This window comes from Chlamydotis macqueenii, chromosome 7, assembly GCF_036417535.1.
Source record: "Chlamydotis macqueenii isolate bChlMac1 chromosome 7, bChlMac1.mat, whole genome shotgun sequence".
Lineage (NCBI taxonomy): Eukaryota > Metazoa > Chordata > Aves > Otidiformes > Otididae > Chlamydotis > Chlamydotis macqueenii.
The window spans coordinates 39,922,810-39,938,185 of record NC_141562.1 but is presented as its reverse complement, the minus strand read 5'-3'; the positions used below and the strand labels follow the sequence as shown (position 1 = coordinate 39,938,185).

The following is a 15,376-nucleotide window of genomic DNA, read 5'->3' as shown; positions in this document are numbered from 1 at the left end:
GCGGCACGTGCAGCTGGGTGCACACGTTGTGCCTGCAGAGAAAGGAAGGTCCACAGCCTTACTGACTTCCAGAACGGCGCAGCAACCAGCACTGAGGCATTTGCAAGCAGATACCTCTACCACGTATTTATGCACTGGTGGTTTTCCTGACACAAAACTCTGCGTTATATTTCCTGGTCCAGGCAGAGGCAGCATTCAAGCAGCACTATTGCTGTAAGAAAGACATGCTCGTGTTGTGCCTCTGTGCAATGGAGCAGTGTTTCTGTTTGTACAGCATGCTGTTTTCTGTGCTGTTTTTATAGTTGTTTTTTTTTCTCCTCCAGCAAAGTCCCTTAGTATTTGTCCTGAATGACGGTGATTTTTGTTCCGTACCTATTTAGCATTTTTTGGTTATTAATTAGTATTGCAAGTACTGACATTAGAAACAAATGGTATGTATATTGAAATAAATTTGCACTGGAGTTCTACAAGCCTTTCTGATTCTTCATCAGTATGATTCAAGGGATATGGCCTATATCTGTACTCAATCAAACAGGGCTGTGTTGGCCAATATAATCTAATTGTTTGACAGTTTTATAGCAATTCATTGAGACTAAAGAGAGATGACTACATTAATATCTTGATGCAGCTAGATAATAGCTGAGGTAAAACTGATGTGCCAAATTACTGAAAGGCTCTTAAATTCTCTTGCAGATTTTTAACTCGTTGTGGCAAAGAAAAGAGGCTCCAATATAAATGTAATAAAGAGAAATAATTTTACAATTTGTAGTACAAAGTATTATGATAACATAAATTTTCTAAGAATCTTCACTAACCATTTACAAATTATATTTCCCAATGATTGAGAATTATTGTTAATGTTCACGACTCTTGTCTTGGGTAATAATTTTCACTGAGGTAAAAATTAAACAGAAAAGGTTTTAGCTGATAAATACGTAGTCTGTGAACAAACTTGTCTGTCCTGCATACAGCTATGGGAACAGTCAGGTACAGGAGTACCTTGGAGACTCAAAGCATCTGGGAATGCTGGACCCGCTTAAGCTTAGACAAGTCATCTCACCTCACGGAAGGATCCCATCAAGACCCTGCCTCCTTTATAAGGGTATTTGTTGTGAGGAAAGTTCTCCTCTGAGCGGGGTCACAGATCTGCAGGTAAGAGCAAGCTGAAGGAGACCATCAGAAGTGTTTTGTGAGTTTTGGTCTGAGCCTGGAGATGTATGAATGGAATTGAAAGCAGGATGCAAGGAAAAAGCAGAAATTAATACTGCAGCTAAAGCCAGAAACATGGAGAAACCTGTTTATCAAACTTGGTTTGACTGCTAGTTAGCTTTCTGCTTTCAGAGCCCTTGCCAATAGAGACACAGTGTGGGCAAGGACAAGGTCTCGTTACCCAAAAGTGGAAGCTCTCGTATGTGGTTAAGTGCATTTTTACCAAAACCCAAGATAAACACTTGCAAACGGAGCAACCTGATCTTCATGAGCTACAAATGGATGAATTAGAGGTTATCTCCATCTCCCCTGCTTCAGAGCTGTGCTGGAATGATCCTGCTTATGATGAACTTCGGTAGAGCTGGTCCTTGATAAGAATCTCTGTCCTCTGCACCAGACCAGGTCACTCAAAGCCCCATCCAACCTGGCCTTGAACACTTCCAGGGATGGGGCATCCACAGCTTCTCTGTGGATGGGAAGAGCGACAAAATTGGAAAACCTCACCCCGGATGGGATCTGGGCAGCATGTCATGATTTACAAGGAGGGACTCACTCCACGCTGAAACAGCTGGGATCCCAGTATCAGAAGCGTACTAACATTGCTGTCACCTTTTCCATAATTTCAATTTTTTTACTCAGTAAACCATTTAGCTAGTCTTCAGTGTCCAAGCCTTTCTTACCATTATCCCAAAGGAACCAGTCTGACCTCATAAAACAGTAGTAGCTCTTACGGCAACCGTAATTTCCATTAAAAAAAAAGCCAAACCAAACCCAACTGTTTCCATTATAAGCAAGTAAATTGATGGATTATTGCTGACGTTTTTAAGCAAAAAACACAAAGTAATTATCCCCTAATGCCACGGAAGATTTACAGAAAGGGCAGTTACTTTGTCTAGGTTGCATCATTAAAATGTAATGAACGTATGACAAAGCAGGAGAACGGTGTAGTGTTATGTTGCTAACTTTGCAAACTGTAGATAATGCTATAAAACATTTCTTAGGAAAGGAATGTGATTTCTAGGCATACTCTTGGTGGCAAAACAAAAATTCAAGGACACAAGAGGCTGTTTATTAGGCCACAGTCAAGTGTGAGCACATTGAGTTCAGCAGCGTTCACCCCTTTTAGTCATGAAATCTTTAACGCCATCCACTGCACAACTTAATTTTTGCACATGATAAAGTCTTCATGCCGCGCTCGTACCACACAGTGTCGTTGTTATGCAATTACAGGACATTATGCACACATCAACACTGTACACAACTCTCTTGAAAAAAAGAGGAGCCCACCCCCTGTCCCTTTGCTTTTCTTGTAATTCTAAAATTTTTTTATTGTGTTACATCATTGATTCTGGGAACTCTGTAACACGCGCTCGGGGCCAATACTGTTTGGTTGGGCTGCTACCAACACACCAAGGTGTTCACGTGTTTTAAAAAGCCCTGTCTGACTGACAGGCAGGGAAAAACCTATCCTCCTCCGGAAAAGCATTACTGCAGATGTTCTAACATGAAAAATCCCACTGATTCTGTTATTCTTTGTTTGTATCAAAGATGGGAACCTCTCGTAGAGACAGCATCTCACTAGAGACAGGGAATCTTAATGCTGGAGACTTGGTAAACGTTTACAAAAAGCTGTTTGTTCCTATGTGCAGACGGTACGAATCAATGCCTTGGCCAAGAAAATGGCTTTTCCGGCTGTTATGGGAGTACTCAGATTAATAAACCAGACAGACTCTGGCCCTTAACAGAAAATACTTACGAGGACGTGAAAAATCACAGTGGTGGTTGTTACAGACAGCAAGAACTATTGCTGACACTCTGTGTTTTATGAGAACGATTGATTAATTGTTTTTCAGTGTAGGCTTTGCTTGATGGAGATAAAACATTTGTGATGCCTCTATGGCTCTTTTAAGACTAATTAATTCCTTCTCCAAATGAAATGGAGACTGATTAGACTCTAATATTAGTTTCCGATTTGTCCAGAACCACTGATTTTCAAATCATCCGGCTGCAGCCTACATTTTAATGTCTGTGCTTGCTGCATGTCCAGGTGTTTGTCTAAGAGGGTGGCAAAGTGGTATAAACCAACCATAACCGTAACCTATTAAAGTGTGCTGGAGCGGCTCGTGCGAAAGGAGAACAAGTTAAACTATAGCAGGGGCAGACGGGCCCTGAGCTACGTGTGGAGTTAGGCAGGAACTGGTGCTCCATAAACTCTCAGGTTAGAGCTTCACTCGAGGAGCACAGGTTTAGATCCTGAAGCCTTATGCGTCGATTAGATCATGCTCAGGTGGTTTTTTTCAGTATATTTAATTAAATTACGAACTTCTCTGTTTAAAATAAGCTACTGATACCTTCATGTTAATCCCACTGCTCCTGACAGACTATGAATGAATGCTTGCTTATCCCTGTTTCCCTCTTATGCTTTCTTTACCTTCTCAATTTCTCCTCCTTCTCTGTTTACTTCCCTTGACAGTGCAGAAATGGTTCTCTCCAGAAAGCTGCTGGGCACACTGCACCGTCCCCAGCCATCACCTTGTGTCTCTCACACTCCTGGAAGTCAGTGACACCACGCCTACCGTGTTCTACACCTGTAGCTCAGATTATACTCCCCTCTCTCAGGCCTTCATGTGTTTCACCCTGATAAATTGCTTCTCAACAACTGTCTGTTAACATCTACAAACCTAGCTCTCCAAATTACGTTTCCCACTTGTTTTTGTGGTACCGATTATATCCTCCATCCTGCACCGGATCTCACAGTAATAAATATCGGTTTCCTTACGACGTAACTCCTTGAGCAGTCACTCAGGGCATGAGCCGTTCTCCTTATCTCACTATCGTCTAAGTTCAACCCACTTTTTCCTGCATAACCCAATCGATTGCCTCCACTCCTGTGGATTCTTCCGAGTCCTCACTAACAGCATGCAAACCTAGCTATTTATTTCGAATGTGTCTCCATCCTTCCTAGCCCTGTGTTTTAGCCAGCCTCTGTTTTCTGTTTCACAGTTATTTTCAAAGAAGTTGTGTATCCAAAAACTGTATTCCTGATCATCTCCTGAGATTCGCATGGCTGCTACTCGTTCGTCCTCCCACAGCCCTGTTTTCATCAATGACAAACCTGTCACCTGCGGCCTGGGGAACCATCTTCATTCCTCTTTGGCACGAATATTCTGGCCACGTCTGAAATAATTATTATTTCTAATCTCATTCTTTCATCTGGCCACTACCACTGTGTTGCCTTATCTCATGTGCCCATGCCCTCTATTTTATTGCAGTTATGCCTCGTTGATGTCCACACTAGCTATTGCAGTGCACATAGAAGTTTCTGGTCTTCACAAGCAAGAGGCTCCATAATTGCGTCCTAACTACTCCTCCTTTGTTGCTACTCCTGTCACAGAGTCCAAGTGTTATCATCTTTAAAACATATTTAATTTGCTTTTTCATAATTATCTATAATCTTCTTCAGTGCCATTTTGAATCTGTACAGTGCTTCTCTAAATTTGACTTTAATGTGAAATTTGTAAACACTTCGTATCTCCTGTGTGTCTAAATACTGCTATCACATCTTTAATTAATGATCTGAATAACAGCTGAATAACAGAACAGTTGTGTGGAAATGGTTAAAATGCCCTTTCATTTTAAGAACTAACACCTTGACAGAGACTTCTGTGTGAAAAGAATACTGCCAGCACTTTACTGTCAGCCAGAGTCCAGCATCAATTTGAAGCCTCTGATAACATACAGGAAAATCGGGGGCAGGAGGGGGTCCCATGTTTTCTTATTATCTTCCAACTTTAATAACCAGAAAGTACAGAGAATGCTGCGGTTTCTAAACAAATTTCAAATAAATCTTTTTTTCTAAACGTCAGTCCCTGCAAGTTATGTCAAAATTGTTTCCTGTGGAAAAAAAAAAATGTATGTGACAATTGTTTTTGCACAGAAAAAAGAAATCACATTAGCACTTTTGACTACGCAGATACTCGGGCGGCTGTTGCCGGAGCGCTGCGGGCGAAGAGGCAGCGTGGCCTCCTGCACCTGACCTGGGGAGAGAAATACTGCCTTCAGTTTCTAGCACGTGCTTATGACTGGGCAAACAGCAGCAGGGCTTAATGTTGTGACTTTTCAGCGTATTCCTATACATTCTCTCATTCTGAGGACTCCTGGTTTTTTCCTGTTGTGCTGTAGTTCTCCCTTTTCCTCATAAAAAAGCCAAGGTTATTTGTGTGCTCCGTGGCTGAAAGGTGAGTACTGCCCTAAACCCCCTCTGTGAACACCCTTCCTTACGATGTTTGAGTGCAGTAATTCAAAGCCTGATGTCGGGTGATGTCACCCCGCACGCACAATGCTAACGTGACCTGCGGCTAACCGTGTGCTGGCTGTTCGTGCATTAAGTGGGTGTGTTTCAGTTTTTGTCAGTTGGAGACACTGTCTTTGACTATCTTTACAAACTTTTGTCCTCGATTCATTTATCGATGCAAATGAAGTTTTCCATGGTTAAATAGTCTAAAAGGCTTACCAGTACCGCTTCATCAAGAGTGACTTGCACGGAGGACGATACAGCCTGTTACAGATGGCAAATCTCATTTTAACTCACTATTTTCTAAGGTTTTTCCATGCATTTTTACATTGCGGTTTTCTTTGCCATTGCTTAAGGTTTGATGCTTTATTTTGTAGTACAGGGCTATACTCTTATGTATCGTCACCTTCTCAGGTAAGAAAATAATTCTGTTGCTTTTAATTAAATACTAACACTTCTGACAATTCTTCGTGATTTAATACATCTAATACCATTAACATGTGATTAACCTAGGTCAGCATATCCTTGAAAGAGAAAATATGAATCTTAAATGCAAGAATTTTTGCTTTCAAATCACACCTTACTGTTTAACAGACCAATGAGCACAAAAAAAAATGTGCATACAAATAATTGAGTACCTTACCCCTCCTGTCTCAGCGTATTTCCAAAACATTTAAGAGAGGCATATCTATCTATTCATTTTTCTAGTCTAGATCCCATAGGATTAATGGTAAAGAATACGAGTCATGAAAGGATGCGGCTTGAGAATGAGGTTCATAGTTTGGGTTTAAGCTTAAGCACTGCAAAAGTTAAAGCGCACTGAGGCCAAAATTATACTGTAAAAGACAAGCACCTCATGAAATTTTGTGAGATTAATATGAAGACCGTAGATGTCTCGCAATGTTCCTCCCTGAACCTCCACTGGTTGAAATGGAGTCAGCTGTGTGCTATATATTATTTATTTGTCTATCAGCATATTGAAGCCCTGTGCCACCTCATGTTTTTGTCCAGCTGACCAAGGAGCCGTCATCAGCGTGAAACTGTCCTATCCTTACTGCGTTACACGCCAGCATAGCAACACTGGGCTCCCCTGACGCTGTTTTTAGGAGCAAGCAGGCTGTGGATTGGGACGAGGAACACAGTGGAGGAAGGGACTCACCTTATGGCTGGGTGTTTGACTGCAACTGCAGAGCCAAGAAACTCTCACATGCACTCAGGAGCCCAGAATCTCAAAAACCAGTGTCCACAGAACCATAATGTCCCCACTGACGTTTTCTGTATCAAGTGATGATAGCAAGGAAATACACTGTAGCACTGCATTAATGATCACACTCCCACTCTACATGGGACAGATTTTGTTTTCTGAAGCTGCCAACTGAGCAAAAGATTGGCAATTTCTGTGTTCGTCTCCGGTTTTCCTCCTAGAAACGGTGCTACGTACTGCCACGGTGGACATCTCACTGCCTCCTTTGTTCTGGGTTAGCATTGCTCTCTCTGAAGTTGGGTTCATGTTGGACTCTGCAGTTTCTGCGGCACTGCAGCTGAACATCTGAATCAGACACTTCCTGAACTAGAAAGTTGAAAAAAAGGAGATCAATCAAAACACACGAGGAATGTTAAAATTTCTCTATTAAGCAGTCTGTGTCTTAGCTAAAACTCTTGGAAATTCTCTCATGAGTTAGTTGCGAACCTAAAGAAATAGCCCCATAAAATCTATTTGCCTGCGGCACCATGAAGAACTCTAAAACAGAGATAGTTCTAAAAAGACACAGACTACTGGAAAATTTTACTCTAAAAAATAATTTTCCTCTTTTGCTCGTTACTAACCACATCTAATGGACAGGACTGGTCATTTCTCCAGGCTCATGTGATAACACCAGCTATTCAAAGATGGTTTGTTTCCACGTTGTTCATATCCACAAGCAGGCTAAGGCCATGCACTGGGAGATGAGGGTACTGTCCACAGGATGTGAGATAAGCAACAGCTCTCTCTGCAGGACTGAATAAATCAATGTATTCATCACTTCTTATTCAACAGGCACTTTACTATTTTTCTTTTTGTCACTACACATTTACACTCTGTAAATCTACTCAAGTTTATTTCCATGCCTGTTACCACAGTGAACACATATCACTCTGGTTCATCCTCTTGTCACTTCTTTTCTAAATCCAATCCTTTGCCCCCATTCCAGAGAAGAAACCTCTCTGCCTCATAAGCAGAGATGCTTCCACTCTCCCTGTAGATACAACTGCAAATGCAGCATTTCCTCTGACACGAATTCAAGATATTGAGAACTTCCACCCTGCCTCAACATCAACTCACTGGCGTTGCCTTCCTAAAGAACTATTGAAATGTACTGGGATGGTCTTAAAAATAGAGTTTTCATAGAGTACACTAACTGATGCTCACTAAGGGCTGATTTTGCTTTATAATATCTAAATCTAATAATTATTCACATTCATATTTTAATAATGCACAGAGGCTTATGCTATCTTCCAGCAGGTAGATATTCAGTGATTTTTTTTTTTTTAGTTCTAAATTTGTTTATAGAAACAAATGCTGGATACGGCAATGCCAGTTAACTAACACGTAGGTAGGTACTGGTGCTGCTGCAGCAGCAGTATAAAGAATAACATAATAAAGAAATAATTCATTAAAAAGCAAGAAAAAAATAACAAAATATTACTGTTAAAGACACTTTGAGAGCGTACAGTACCTGTTTGTTCATAAAGACATAAATAATTGGATTATAAACAGTAGCTGTTTTGGAAAAGAAAGCTGGAATTGCTGCCAAACGAGGATCCAGCTCAATGGAGGGGTATGCAGTGACCAGGATAGAAAAGGCGGCGTATGGTGTCCAGCAGATCAGAAAGGCAATGATCATAACAACAACCATTCTAGTCACTTGTCTTTCAGGTTTCCTGGTAGTTCCCAGCCTGCCTTGTGTATCTGAGACCTTTAAAGAAAAGAGAAGATTCTAGAAAACAAACACAAGGCCTCCAACCAGTGAATTTAGCGAGCAGGCTAATATTCTGCCAAGCTAGAAGGAAAGACCTGCTCTTCTTGAGTATGACCGCATACAAGGATGCTGTTACTGGACCACAGGGTGTCCGTGTTACTGCTGAGGGACATGAATTCCTCTACTGTCATTATTAAATTTCCTGTGCTTAATTATCTTTTTATTGTCAAAGTGAGAGAAAAAAGCAATTACCAGGGGAACTTCTGTGTAAAAATCTAATTGCACTCAGGTACGACTACAGCCTGAGGAGACGCTCCCAAACTAGCTTCAGTCAAGTCACGAAGAGCAAAGCGATGGCCCAGGTTTGCTGTCCAGCCTCACAAAGGTTAATCTAGCTCAGGTAACTTCATGGGTGCTGCAACAGCCCGGCCCAGGGCAGTGCAGAAACACCTTCAAATTCCATCTATGAGAAAAGTAATCCTAATGATTTTAGTCAAAGAGAGACACGATTTGGCCTCTATTTAGAATGGCAAACAACAGAATGCAATGACCCTGACAGAATGAGCAACTGGCAGTATCTGATTACAGTAAGTTACCTCTAAAAATATGAAACAGAAACGGGGCTACATTCATGGGTGACACAACCTGCCATACATCACTGACTCCAACAGAGCCACCTCGGCTTGCGGCGGCTCTGGATCCCCATCAAACCTAATAAAGCTAGACTTCCCGGCTTGCAGGAAAGCTGACTAGAGAACGTTTTGCCTTTCCTGGTAGGAGCAGTATCCCTCTTCCCCTCTTCTGGTCTTTTTGTGAAATGCATTTGCTGCTGTCCTGACAAACCAGTTCACGTACGCCAAAACCTAATGAAAAGCACGTTTCCATAACAAGGCGCGCACGAGCAGTAAATGCACCTTTGAACCAGCCTTACAGCCAACCAACTTTAATCTTACCTACAAAACTTCTGCACCAGTTGGCCCAAGAACAGCTTTGTCCTTATGAGATCTCTCTCTAAGTCTCAGCAGTTTCATACTTCTTCCAAGCTCTCATTCAGGCCACTGCCAGGGGCTGGCTTTAAGTGAAAGCTCTGGCCTTGGACCACAGACTTTTCTCTGCCAGAAATGTGGAAAGGCAGGCTCCTGGCTGCTGCAGTCAGCATCAGCAGAGGGGAGGTGGTGCAAGAAAGGAGGCTGAGCTGTCCCCAGCCCCACCTGCTCCCACGGCTTCAGGCCAAGCGGACTCCCCAGCCCTCTCTCCTGCCTCTTCCTGCATACCCGAGCCCTGGCCAGCCTCTGGCCACCGCAGCGTGCAGCAATTTATATTAATTTAAAAGCATTTATCAAGTCTTTTAAATGTCCCTGGACAATCTAATATTTACTGAACAGCATTACATTATTTACAAATGCTGCATTTTATTCTGTATGTAAGTGTTATAGAGTATTTGCCAGCACTCTTAAAATTTTAAGCTAAATTCCAATTTACCTGATTTGAGTCTTAAGAAAAGTCACTGAATTGAAGTACAATTGTAAATAAACAAATACTGTGTCATTCAGTTTCCCTGTTCATGAGGCAGACCTTCTTTCAGTGGTGTTATGTTCGACTAATGAGATGTTCTGACAAGTGGCGCAAACTGTACATTTTGAAAAAATATATTTCTAACCATAGCATGGATTTCTGTGTGTAAGGATAATTACACAGCAAGAGATGATAACTGAGTGCATTTGCTGCCCGGAAATTTGATCTGCTTATGGCTGGTCTTTATAGAAAATCAAACACAAAAATTCCAAGTGTTTGCATACATACACTTTTTTCAAACGTTTACTTCTAAGTGCTTCTTACCTTTCTGAGCTTCCGCATCAGCTTTCCGTAGGATACCAAAATCACCAATAAAGGCACTATAAAACAGGTGGTGAAGAGTGCAACAATGTACGTACGGTCCGTATAAGCCCCTGAGTACCTGTATGAAACACAAAATATACTCTGTCTGTATCACTAGTATGTGCTATTATTTTCTTGAAGTATGAACCTTGCTCTTCAGAGCCGTCACTCGTATTTTTGTCAGCTGTTTTTATTCAGAGCGCCCCTTTACAGCTCTAGTCACATCTAGTCACAGATGGAGCCCTGGGCCATCTCCTGGCCGGGGGCTGGGACAGGATCCTGCGACCACAGGATCACAGGGCAGTGGGACAGTTCAGGTGGGAAGGGCCACGAGGTCCAGCCTCCTGCTCAAACTGGAGTCAGCTATGGGGGGAGATCAGGCTCTGTCCAGTCTTCTGAAAAATCTGTCTCTTTGATCTCTTTGAATCCTGACAAAAAGCACAAGGTACAGGATAGTTATCTTCATTAGAGACGGAAGGCCTTCCCTTTAGAAATGTTTTTTTAAAAATCTGTCCTTGGCAAATTTTTCTTAGTTTTGTTACAACTTTCTTTACAGCCATTTTTGTGGATATGTACATCATCCTTAAACCCTTCCTTTAAATTCCTGTCCTGTCCCAGAGAGGTCCTGAGCTGTAAGTTTCATTTCTTTACCATACTCTGCAAGAGTGGCCTTACCAGTTAGGCTCACAAGTAGTTCCGATCTTACTGGTGGTGTAACTGCTCCAACCCATTGTTGGTGGAATGGTCCAAATGAAGGAAAAGGTCCACACAAAGGCAATACCTAGGGCTGCGTGCTTCCCCCTCAAGCGGCTATTTCCCAGTGGGCGGCAGATCACAATGTACCGCTCAAAAGCCAACAGAGCAAGAGACCAGAGAGCAACAATGCCTGTAGTAAGAAAACACGGTCAGTATCAAAAATCGGGTAGATTCACTGAAAAGCAAACACCATCCCACACCACAGAGTCACAGAGTCGTTTAGATTGAAAGGCATCTCTGGAAGTCCTCCACTTCAACGACCCCCCATAGTCACGCATGGTCCATATCACCCGGTTGGCCACCAAAATCTTAAAATAGCCTGATCTTTCTCCATGGGACATGGCTTACGTGCCACAAACTGATTTAGTAGCATTGTCCTCACCGACATTCCCTCTGTGCAGATTAAACGGGCTGAGAGCAACGGTGAGACTCTTTTCAGGCTGAGGATGAGCAATGTGTTCGATTTAGAGCAGTGACAGGTCAGACGGCTGTCCTTACTACGCAGCATCAGAAACAGGAACAGGGAGGCAGGTCTATCTCAAGTAGATGTCCCATTGTAAACTAGTTTCCCATTTGTTCTGCAGAGGTGTATCTACACAGGGAACTACGTGGCGAGGATTTTCCCTTTTAGAGTACTTCTAATACTTCTTGTGTAGTTAGTAAAACAAAGCCAGGAAAAATAATCGCAAAAAGATGTAGGTGTGAGGGGTGACGGTTACAGGCGTGTCAGGGTTCCTCAGAACCAAGGGAAGGTAGCTAACAAAATGTTTCTGTGCCCTGATATTTTCCACAGTTTAAGAGCAGCCACTCTCTCTTCTTCTCTCTTTCTTACTTATGCACACACCTAAATACAAACCTTGAAAACAGCTACACATAGTGAATTTTTTTCTGACATTGTCTTACCAAGAACTCCACAATGCTGTTATTCTATTAGGAAGCTTTTTGGCATGATAGTAAACACATTCAATGATCAGTATATATGCAACAAGCCACTGATATACGACAGAGACAGTGTTACACGCTATTCACTCACACATAAGATTCACTACAGAATATATGTAACTGGGCAAAGAACCAGGGACTTCAAAGGCAGGCAAAGTCAATGACTTGGGAAGATACCGAATACATTGAAGGAGGCTGAAGAAAAAGAACATACAACTACAAACAAAATCAAGCTTACCAAAAAATGTGACAGCAAATCCTTCCAGTACACAAGCCCAGTATCCCATATAAAAATAACCTTTCAGATTCGTTAAAAAGCTGATGGTGCCCCCAGTCAGTGAGACCAGGAAATCTGCCACAGACAAATTGACTATGACATAATTGACAGGCTGTCTCAATTGCTTGAACTTAAAAGTCACCAGGATTACAGCCAGGTTCTCAGCAAGCGACAGGGAGGTCACCACCACCATTACTGCTGCCAGAAGCCTGAAGTGCCAGGGCTGGATGGAGTCCAAGGGACGACGGAAAGGATCCCATCTTGCTGGACCAGAGGAACTGGACACCAGCGACTCATTTTCAGGTGCTCTGAATGCATCCATTTTTTTTCTCTCGCACTAGCAAAAATAATATTGTATAATCCTGGAGTTTCTAATCTGTAAATGATATTCAGGATTAAAAGGAGAAAATTGCTGTCTCCAATAGAAGTGTGAACAAACTCTCCATGCTTCTGCTTTCCAGCAACAGTCCAGGAAACAAAGTTGCGGTGAGAGGAAAGTTTAGTGCCGTGCAGTGAATGTGGGAACGGGGATAAGCGAGATAATCTCTTAGAGCAACTTCTGTCCCTCCCTGCCAGCAGTCTCTTGCCTCTCTCCGGCCGCAGCTGTGTCTTTATCTGGAATAAAACCCAGCTAGAATAAAACCCAGAAGCTGCACGTTCCCTCCCGCTGCAGCAGCCAACAGCAGCGCGGAAATATTCCTCAGATCGTCCCTCATCTGTGGGGAAAAAGAAGCGTTTGCTTGGATCCCGCCCTGACCTTCGGCACTGTGAAAGCTTTCCTTTTGTTAACAGCGAGAGCAAAATGATCTTCCTCACGCCCTGCGCTGCTGGCAGCCCAGCGAGGAGGAGGCTCCCACCTGACTTGTTTGCTGGAGAGGGCAGCCCTGAACAGATTAACACCGGGCTGGCACAGCAGCCGTAAACCTTTGCGGGGCGACCGCCCTTAAACCCCTGCTCGCATCCTCCCCGCTCCTTGCAGGCGGCCCGACGAGACGGTGTTGTGATTTTGTTTAGTGAGGGGGGGGCCTTTAAAGATCACGGATTCTGTCATTCTATCTCAGGCTAGCTCATCTCATGGCCTCAGAAATGAAGCTCCAAATTAAATTTCTATGTTATTCAGTGGAATTTCAGTTTCTCTCAGAGACAGTACAGATGCTGTCCCTGGTGAAGGCATAATGATTATAACTGCAGCTTTAGTACTAAAAATTCAAAGGTGCACAAAAATATTTTAAAGACAGAGTTTGTAAATACATGAAAAGAAATAAAAACAGTACAGCACAACAAGAGACAGCAGGAAAATGAAGAGCTAGTCACATTTCTGATAAAGGTGATTGGATGTCTCTGAACTCTTCAATAATCATTAGCAGTTAGGGTTACTTGCGCTCACTTTCCAAGAAGGACCAACACACAGTAACATTAAAATGCCTCCAGTCGGTCCTGTACGGCATGATTCCGCCTAGGTCCACTCCCTGCATACTACAGCAGAAGATCTGGACTACAACTTTAAAATCAAGTTTGAACAGTACGTTGTTTGAAATTATAAATGATTTTAAATTCTTGCGGGTGTCAGAATTAAACTAGAACTCCAAATTCAGCATACAACAGAGAAGGCAGTATCTGGATTTCTCCAAAGTACAGATCTATTGACTGCACACTGACAACCCTTTAGAGAATGGACAGCTACTGTTTCCAGTTATTTTGATTTTGGCTCATGCTGTCATATTGTTCAAGTTGTTTGTATGATTTATGATTTTGGTTACAGTTTAAATGCGTTCTCTTTATCTTGTGCTTCCTCTTTGTTTAGAATTCTTTAAAAACATTCCTATTCTGTCTTCGTTGCCTGTTTTGCTTTTCTTCTTCAGCAGGCCAACTTAATCCCTGAAAGCGATTCTCTGTGACCTGCTTTCTTACAGCAGCTGTGCTTCTTCCAGCATCATGGGTTTGCATTTGCTCCTTTGTTCTACATTTGCTACGCCGCCTGCACTGCAGGCCTTTTTTGGTTTTGTCCAAATAAGAGAGATATGGATTTTTTTTTTCCAATTTTGTTTTGAGACTTTTTTTCTGAAATCAATGTCAGATAAATTTAGAAAGATAAAGCATTGCCTTATGAGCACAGGGAGAACAGGGAGCATCCCAGGTCTGTAGCATCCATTTAAAGAGACAGCTGTTCTCTACCATTGCATCACAAGACCTTTAGCTCCTTTTACTAAGGTCTTATCTTCTATTAGTGCCAAATTCCTCTACCTGGACTTCCAGATACTCCAAGTTTGTTGATAAACTTTGGAGCACATGCAAACAGAGGAGTCCCTGTTTGTCGTATCTCACACACCCGACCTACTGGAGTCTTCATTTTCTTGGCCAGAATTGAAGCATGACTTGCCTCCTTAGCAAAGGTGTTCCTGACTAACACTTCACAGGAAGAGGTAAGTTGGTAGACAATAAAACAGCCTCAGGCTATGGTTAAACTGATGCTGGCTGGAGCAGGGAACGTTCGGTCAGGGAGGTGAAGAACACGTGTAACTAACAGCACTTGTGTAACATGCCTACAGTAATTCCAGCTGCAAGACAAAAATCAGGACGACAAGACTGTGCAAACGGAGATAAAATCTGGTGCCTGAAATTGTATGTGGCGGTTAGTGAATTAGCCCTGAATTTACCATTCCCACAAGACGCAAACAGGAATATGAGCTATAAAATGAGCGTGATATTTCAAGTGGTGCACTTGAATTGGTTCTCTCAGCTTTTGAGCATGTGATGAGCAAATGGTGCTGACCCAGCGCACCCACCCAGACTGCTTCCATCACACATGAACACTTCATCCCTTCAGAGCACCTAGCCTCTGGGCCAGTAACTGGGCTGAAGGCCAAATTTCTCCTAATACAGATTCTATTAAACCACTCTGAAATTAGGGGGTCTGGCCCGAGCCTTCCAGCAGGGAAGTCGTGGTTGCACGTACGTGTACAAACGTGGAGGTGGCAGCACAAGAGAGCTGCCCTCAGGTCTGGGCAATGGGAAACCCCACCTGCCCTCCCAGAGAAACCTCCTCTGCAAGGCCCGCAG

General features: G+C 42.7%; 1 protein-coding gene across 1 annotated transcript; it reads right to left on the bottom strand.

Moving 5' to 3' along the window:
• Positions 1 to 6,436: 6,436 nt before the first annotated feature.
• LOC104474418 (opsin-VA) lies at positions 6,437 to 12,638 on the bottom strand. The gene is made up of 5 exons (XM_010128744.2): positions 12,278 to 12,638; positions 11,017 to 11,227; positions 10,303 to 10,420; positions 8,221 to 8,460; positions 6,437 to 7,073 (listed from the first exon to the last, which is right to left on the bottom strand). The coding sequence occupies exons 1-5, from the start codon at positions 12,636 to 12,638 to the stop codon at positions 6,843 to 6,845; spliced, it is 1,161 nt and encodes a 386-aa protein (XP_010127046.1). The 3' UTR covers positions 6,437 to 6,842.
• Between the last annotated feature and the right edge of the window lie 2,738 nt (positions 12,639 to 15,376).

Excerpts from the sequence above, each read along its gene's own strand:
- LOC104474418 (XM_010128744.2), bottom strand. The coding sequence starts at position 12,638 with ATGGATGCATTCAGAGCACCTGAAAATGAGTCGCTGGTGTCCAGTTCC. Across the intron at positions 11,228-12,277 it reads ATTTGCTGTCACATTTTTTG|GCATTGTTGCTCTCTGGTCT; the intron begins GTAAGCTTGATT and ends TTCTTACTACAG. Across the intron at positions 7,074-8,220 it reads ATGTCTTTATGAACAAACAG|TTCAGGAAGTGTCTGATTCA; the intron begins GTACTGTACGCT and ends TCAACTTTCTAG.